Source organism: Cydia splendana, chromosome 13, assembly GCF_910591565.1.
Source record: "Cydia splendana chromosome 13, ilCydSple1.2, whole genome shotgun sequence".
Classification (NCBI taxonomy): Eukaryota; Metazoa; Arthropoda; class Insecta; order Lepidoptera; family Tortricidae; genus Cydia; species Cydia splendana.
This window is the reverse complement of record NC_085972.1, coordinates 8,231,621-8,239,712: the sequence shown is the minus strand read 5'-3', so window position 1 is coordinate 8,239,712 and position 8,092 is coordinate 8,231,621. Positions and strand designations below refer to the sequence as shown.

General features: G+C 39.3%; 2 protein-coding genes across 2 annotated transcripts in view; one reads left to right on the top strand and one right to left on the bottom strand.

Moving 5' to 3' along the window:
• Positions 1 to 8,092, bottom strand: part of LOC134796347 (ESF1 homolog) — a 328,393-nt gene that overhangs the window by 144,537 nt on the left and 175,764 nt on the right. The window lies entirely within an intron of this gene.
• On the top strand, positions 95 to 4,244 carry LOC134795978 (transmembrane protein 19). The gene is made up of 5 exons (XM_063767874.1): positions 95 to 442; positions 1,309 to 1,557; positions 2,669 to 2,818; positions 3,198 to 3,518; positions 3,900 to 4,244. Exons 1-5 carry the CDS (start codon positions 292 to 294, stop codon positions 4,058 to 4,060), a joined length of 1,032 nt encoding a protein of 343 aa, XP_063623944.1. The 5' UTR covers positions 95 to 291; the 3' UTR covers positions 4,061 to 4,244.

Genomic DNA, 8,092 nt, shown 5'->3' with positions numbered 1-8,092 from the left:
TGATAAAAATGTCCTGTCATAAATGTCAGTTCAGTGTCAGCACTTATTGCCGGACAGCGATTTGATTGTGTGACTTTGCGGCTTGTGTGTGGCCGTTGTGGTTTACTTTACTTGCTTGAACGTGATTTGTTTACTTGCATTTAACTCTTTTAAGAGAAAGTTGTGAATAAACACATATCTATGCTGCTACTTGCGTATCAAAAACAAATGTGTGTTAACTGAGAAGTAGTTAGTCAGGCTGTTGTGGATCTTAGGAATTCTAGGATAACAGTAACAAAATAGTGTAGAAAAATGAATACGAATGAGAATACTAAATCGCGATTAAAAAATGATCACATCGTGACTGTACTAGTTTGTGCCATAGCAATACCTCTATCTATGTCTTTGTGGATAATTAATATAATATATACTAAATATATAGCTAAGAATGCAGGATTTGATGGTGAGTACTAATTTTGATTACCAAAACTTTCTCCTATAACATTAAATATTCAATTCTAGTTTGCATTCTTAATAACTATTAAAATTTATCTCATAAATGCATAGTATTAAAAAAGAGTTGTTCATTTCATAATATTCTGCTCAGTAATTATATTCATAAAGTTATCATGTTTACATGATCGTTAGTAAGTATATTTAATTGCAGTATTAATAAAGCAAAGGTCAGCTTGCCAATGACTACATCACCTGAGAACATATCAAGATGCCTTTGGAAATTTATTGCATGGCAATAAGGGCCTATTTTCTATAACTGCAGCATTAAATAGCCTTGAACTAGGTGTTAGGTGCACAGTACACAAAATATTTGCATAACAAGTATAAATTTGATATTCAATACATACCTACCACTTATTATAATTATAACTCGGCAGTTGATACCAATATTGAAACATGAGATTGACAAACATAGCCTAAAATAACACTTTACAAAATTACATGTTTTAGCTTGTTAGTGTTCCATACCCAAAGGGTAAAAACGGGACCCTATTACTAAGACTCCGCTGTCCGTTGGTCTGTCTGTCTGTCACCAGGCTGTATCTCATGAACCGTGATAGCTAGCTAGTCTAGACAGTTGAAATTTTCACAGACGATGTATATCTGTGGCTGCTATAACAACAAATACTAAAAACAGAATAAAATAAATATTTAAGTGGGGCTCCTATACAACAAACGTGATTTTTTTGCCGTTTTTTGCGTAATGGTACGGAACCCTTAGTGCGCGAGTCCGACTCGCACTTGGCCGGTTTTTTATTTTACTTATGTATGCCTATTGAACCTGATATTCTTATACAAAAAATTATTTTCCAGAGCCTGTGGTAATATCACCTGCTCGCTGGATGGCAGCATGTTTTATCCCCATTATGATAGCCTTCTACGGCTACAGGAAAAAAAGCCTCAACCTAAGCGGAGCCGTGCTTGGTTTCTTTGTGGGATTTGTGTTAACACTGAGCAATTTTTGCTTCCTAGCAACACTGTTTACATTCTTCATATCTTCATCTAAAGCAACCAAATTTAGGCCACACTTAAAAAGGAAAATTGAGGAGGATTTCAAAGAAGGTCAGTTGTGAAAAATTATGAAATGTTAAGAACTATTTTAGTAATTCAACTAGTAATTAAGCTACTTTCACATAAAAGATTTTATATTCACTTTCAGCGCAATACAAATTGCATGTTTTTAAATTAAACTCTTTTAAAAAAATATAATTGGGTATTTTACATTGCTTAAAGGCAAAACATATCCTTTGGAATAATCTACATATATTAATTAACCATTGATCAAATTAATATTTTCTTATGTTATAATTATAAATAAATTGTAATGTCTACCTAACAATTTTATTTGATTAAAACCGGATATCCAAGCAGGACATTTTGTTGACTGATTAGAAGTTACATAGATAAATTTAGTTGGACTTTGGTTGGACATATTAATATGATATGGAAATAATCTTATTATCATATTCCTCAGTAAACTAACTCCTAATTAATGGGTCATCCATAAATAATTATATTTGTTGGATACTTCTTTTAAATAGGTATTAGTATGCTATAAACGTAAACATAGTTAGTCTCACCTCTCCAGTATCTAAAGTCAAAAGTTATCTTACTCGTAGTCTTAAATACCTCGCTACAATGAGGTCAATAGCAAAGTAACATTTATATACTTATTCTTATGATAATGCAGTATTTAGTACTTATGGGGTGGCCACGGTCGCGAACAAGGTTACGAGTACCTTGCTGGGTTCCACCTTGCTAGCGTATATGGTAGTTTGCTACCAAATTTCATTTCGCGCCAACCAAGGTCAGGCTGACCTTGGACCGTCGGAAACTTGGTTCCCCACGGTCACTCCCACCCAAGCCCTTTAGCCCCCATTAACGCGCGTTAAAAAAGCGCTTGAATCCGTCCACACGCTAAATTCGATTTAACGACCAACACTTAAAGTCGAAAATCCAACAACGCTTGATAAAGCGCCACCGCCATCGTGTGAACAAATACACATGTTTCCATTTGGGTCATTCAAACGCTTTTTTAACCCGCGTTGAAAAAGCGCTCGTGCGAATGAGGGCTTAATACCTCGTATCACAAAGCGTTACGGCAGATTTTATGCTCTACAATTTTTGTTATTAAATTTATTACCATGTTTTTTTATATTTTAATGGCTTTCAGGTGGCCAGAGGAACTGGATCCAAGTTTTGTGCAATGGTGGCATGGCAACACAGCTTGGGATACTTTACCTGATGGATGTTGGTGCTGCTGAGAAACCCATCGATTTTTTAAACTACTACAGAGCATCTTGGCTATCTATGGGAATCCTTGGTGAGTTTGAAATACTTCTGGTAGTCTGAACAACAATATCAGACACTTATAAAAGTTACCTAGTACGGAATGACATGTGGAAGCGAGACAGCGCTATGCATGTGTAGAGCGAAGTTCCGTTCCCAGCTGTCATTCCGTACGGAAACCGAATGAAAATTCCGTGCGTCTCCGGTTAGCCTTAGCCTGATGTCTTTAGATATGCCAACATCACCAAATAAACAAAAACCATAGTATATAGATAGACTTATGTTTGGTTCCAAGGCAGAACTATTATAAACCGTGGGTTTTTAACCTCAAAGCACAGGCTCAAAAAATATCCTAGGCCTAAAAAAAGCAATTGTTGATGAAAGCTTGTATTTAAAGTCTACTTCCGTTTTAGGTGTATTCTCCTGCTGTAACGGCGACACGTGGGCCTCCGAGCTAGGCACCGTTTTAGCCAAATCCGAGCCCTTCCTAATAACCTCCCTCAAACGAGTTCCACCCGGCACTAATGGTGGTGTCACCATCATAGGCACTTTGTTCAGTATAATTGGCGGCACTGTCATAGGAATATCGCAGTATCTGGCGATTCTATATTTCTCTGACAAGGCGTCATGGGAGAACGCTCCGCCCCAGTGGCCTATTATTTTATTTGGAGCCTTAGCTGGATTTCTGGGCAGCTTAATTGATTCTCTTATGGGAGCGACCTTGCAATACTCGGGTAAGTTATTTGAGTTGGTAACATTATAGGCATTTTTTTCAGTCTGGCAATACATAAGACAACAATACTAAGGGCTTACCGCATAGAAGGTAGGATCCTATAGAAGTGGTATACGCACGCGTGCCTCCGTGAGGGACAAAACATAGGCAATGCGACACTATGATTGGTCGAATTTATTTGTTGCCGGCGTAAGGCGTAATTAGAGTGACTGAGACAGATGCCCGCAATTTGCGAGCTTCGGTTTTGTGGTAAGCCCATTGTTGTTTTGGTTTGCCTGTTAAACTCTTTCATACTGTTGTTCTATAGTATAATAGCAAAAATTTGTTTTGCCACACTACATGTAAATGTAACGTTTTAAACAGGTTTTTCGTATGTTTACAGGGTTAGACAAAGATGGAAAGATTGTTTCGCACTCCTCCAAAACAGTGAAGCATATAAGCGGCAGAAACATTCTGGACAACCACAGCGTAAACCTCATTACTACCGTAGTCATGGGTCTACTTATGCCCACTATAAGTAAAACTTTATGGCCAATCATATGATGTATTTAAGACTGACAGACCACATCAAATAAGATCAGCAGAGCAATGAAATACTAAATACGTTATGTCAAGGGCTTTTCTCAGGAACTGATTTGATAAGTGTGCCTGAAATAGACAAGTCACAGTACAGCCCGTACAGTCAACCAATCAAATCTCATGCTCATATTTAATTACACAAACGGGTCTACCGCGATATAAACGGGTCTTTTCCTTGACCACAGCTGGTGCAACTCAGCTGAAACGTCGGAATTAAAGGTAAAAACAATGAAATTATATCGCGGTAGACCCGTTTGAGTAATTAAATATGTGTACAAAACGCGAGAGTTTAAAGTGTTATAAATCTCATGCTACTTGGGATCTTGCCACAATGACATCGTGTTCTACTATGGGTATTACAATGAGTGATGTGGCAAGAGGTTGACTGTATTTTGTTTTTGTTAAGGGGAAAATCAAACTTTTACTCAAGAGCAGCTATGTGCAGTAATTTTTATACCAGTCAAAAATCGGGTCAATGTTTTTAGAATTAGGTAATACAACTAAGTTTTCAATATTCATTATTTTTCAATATAATTATTGAAAAATAATGAATATACATGTAACATCAAAAGATACTAGAAACACAAAATGTACCTATTTTTGTGGTTTTTATGGTTCTCATTGTATAGTCGAGTTCACAAAAAACACTGACAATAGGTCGTGGAATATTTGTGAATCATTGTCTTGTAAACAATAAACATGTTTTTGAACTCGACCGCACTAACTATACGAGTACATATATTTAATTGATGAATGTCAGACCTTATTTTGTGACAATGAGGCTTATGTTATGATTCATTTTTTGAATGGTCAGTTACTCTATGATGTTCGGCACATTTTGTATATAATACTTACCTAGATTAGTAGTTTTACTAAAGGCTCGGCCACGACATTGCGGGCCTGGCGACGGCGGCGGCGGCAATCATAGGTGGGAACGAAAGGTCCGATCGCTGTGTCTCGCTCCAACCTATGGTTGTCGCCGCCGCCGTCGCAAGTCGCGCAATGTCGTGGCCGAGCCGTAAGGCGGAATCTGTATACTAAAGTCACAGTGTAAAGAGTAACAGTGGACCGACGCCTTTGATGTTTGCGTAAATGCCGACACCGCACAATTTTTTTTATAAGACACGCTAGCCCTGTAAGTAGTAGGTACCGAGCTACTAACAATGGCGATGTATGCAGCTCGGGTGCGCGCTACCCACCCCTCGCACCCCGCACGATTGCCCTGTCTAGCCGGCTTCGTCGAATGACTATTGTTTTATAGACTGTGGTAAAGTAATGGCCCCCTGCAAAGATAAGATGGCATATGCTAGAGAAGAATGAATGTGCTATAAAATTTAAAGAACGTGTAATAGATAAAATGATAGAAATGAAAGGAATGGAAGGATTGAATGCAAACGAATGTTGGAACGAAATGGCAAATTGTATACGGAGAGTAGCAAAAGATGTATTGGGAGAGTCGAAAGGGAAAGGTGTGATAGATAAGGAAACGTGGTGGTGGAATGAGGAGGTGCAGGAAGTATTAAAGAAAAAGAAGCAGGCATTTAAAGAATGGCAAAGTGCTGAAACTGGGCAGGAAATTGAGAAGGAAATAAAGAGGACAGAATATATAGAATGTAAGAAGAAAGCAAAGCGTGCAGTTGCTATAGCCAGAACAGCAGCACAGGACCATTTGTACGAGTCTTTAGATGGTCCTAAAGGCGAAAAGCAGCTGTACCGCCTAGCCAAAGCGAGAGAAAGAAGTTCCCGGGATATGTCTCATATAAAATGTGTGAAAGATGATGCAGGTAAGGTGATTACGAAAGACGAAGCGATAAAAGAACGTTGGAAAGTCTACTTCGAAAGATTGATGAATGAGGAAAATGAATGGAACAGGGTACTACAGCACAGGATGATAAATATGGGTGCAGTGAAAGAAATATGTATGGACGAAGTAAGAACGGCTGTGAGAAGTATGAAAAATGGAAAATCTGTAGGACCAGATGATATACCAGGAGAGGTATGGAAGTTACTGCGTGAGGATGGATGTAAGTGGCTGACTTTGTTCTTCAATAAGTTGTTGCATGAAGAAACCATTCCCGACGAATGGTGCGACAGTTTGCTGGTGCCCATTTTTAAAAACAAAGGGGATGTACAGGAATGCAACAACTATAGAGGAATAAAACTCATGTCACATAGCATGAAAGTATGGGAAAAAGTGATAGAGAGACGCCTGAGAGATGAGAGTGATATAACACAAAACCAGTTCGGGTTTATGCCGGGGAGAGGTACAACAGACGCCATTTTTGCACTTCGCCATCTGTGCGAAAAATACAGACATGCCAAAAAGAACCTGCATATGGTGTTTGTTGACCTCGAAAAAGCATACGACCGAGTACCCCGAGAGGTTTTGTGGTGGGCTCTGAAAGAGAAATGCGTGCCTGGGAAGTATGTAGAGCTAATCCGGTCAATGTACAACCGATGTTGTACACGCGTCCGGTCAGCTGCTGGCACCACCGACAAGTTCAGTGTCACGGTAGGCTTGCACCAGGGATCGGCTTTAAGCCCTTACCTCTTCCTGCTTGTTATGGACGCTCTGTCGTCGGACATACAGGAGGAGGCACCCTGGTGTATGCTGTTTGCCGATGACATTGTGCTTGTTGGTGAAAACGAACTCGAGGTGCAGAGCAGACTTGAGAAATGGCGGCAAAAATTGGAGAATGTTGGCCTGAAGATCAGCAGATCTAAAACAGAACACATGTTCTGCGATTTTGGCGGTCTCTCCAGTTTTGCTGCCATAGAACTCGACGGCGTTACATTGCCGGTCTGCTCCGACTTTAAGTACCTCGGTTCGCTCGTACAGTGCGATGGCGATATTGACCGTGACGTGAAAAACCGGATTAGCACAGGATGGATGAAATGGCGACAGGTCACGGGAACCATTTGCGACGCCCGAATGCCTCTTCGGTTGAAGGGTAAAATTTATAAATCAGTCATAAGACCTGTCGTCATGTATGGATCAGAGTGTTGGGCCCTAAAGGTGACGGATGAAAAGAGATTGCATGTAGCGGAGATGCGAATGTTAAGATGGATGTGTGGCGTGACGAGAATGGATATTAGGATAAGGAATGAGTATATAAGAGGAAGCCTGAAAGTTGCACCCATAACAGAAAAAGTAAGGGCAAATCGCCTAGCGTGGTACGGGCATGTGATGCGGAGGGATGAAAGTCATGTGACGAGAAAGGTATTACGAATGAATGTGGAGGGAAGTACGAGGAAAGGAAAACCGAGGAAAAGGTGGATGGACTGTGTGAGAGATGATATGAAACGAACGCAAGTGAATGATGAAATGACGGGCGACAGAGAGGTGTGGAAGAGAAAGACATGCTGCGCCGACCCCAAGTGAATGGGACAAGGGCAAGAGAATGATGGTAAAGTAATGGCCAAAAACTACATTTTTGTTTTAAATGTTGTGTCGGAAACTAAGAATAATTATTCGATTTGTAGAATACAAAAGAAATTAAAGTAGTCGGTCGTCGTCGTTTGTCTGTCCGTCCATTTTATATTTTTAGTTTTAAGTTTTTAACGTTTTTACTTCTTAACACACTGCCGTTCTGGCTTGTTGATAGATTATATGGAACTATTAAGTAATTCTCAATCGACTTTATATAATGTAATGTTTTTTTAATTTGTATACTTTAAGTACTTAATAATAATAATTTTGTTGGGTGTTTTTATGTTGTTAATAAAGTCAACGTTAGGTTAACTGTTATGTAAATGGTTATTATTATGTTCTAATAAAAATAATACTTATATTTAATATATTACTCGTTTTTTTAATATTTTGGTTTATGTAGAGTATATTATAATCTGAAATAGATGTCATACACTAAAGAAAAAGTGACCAAATCCACCGGTGGCCCAGGCCGGAATCGGAGACGTGACGTGGCTAACGTCCTGAGGGCCTACCGCGAACCACGTTCGACGTGTTGCTGCCTCACTATCGCACTTGTAAATTCG

Coding starts and splice junctions, on each gene's coding strand:
- LOC134795978 (XM_063767874.1), top strand. CDS start 292: ATGAATACGAATGAGAATACTAAATCGCGATTAAAAAATGATCACATC. Junction 1,558..2,668: donor TGAGGAGGATTTCAAAGAAG/GTCAGTTGTGAA, acceptor AATGGCTTTCAG/GTGGCCAGAGGAACTGGATC. Junction 2,819..3,197: donor GCTATCTATGGGAATCCTTG/GTGAGTTTGAAA, acceptor CTTCCGTTTTAG/GTGTATTCTCCTGCTGTAAC.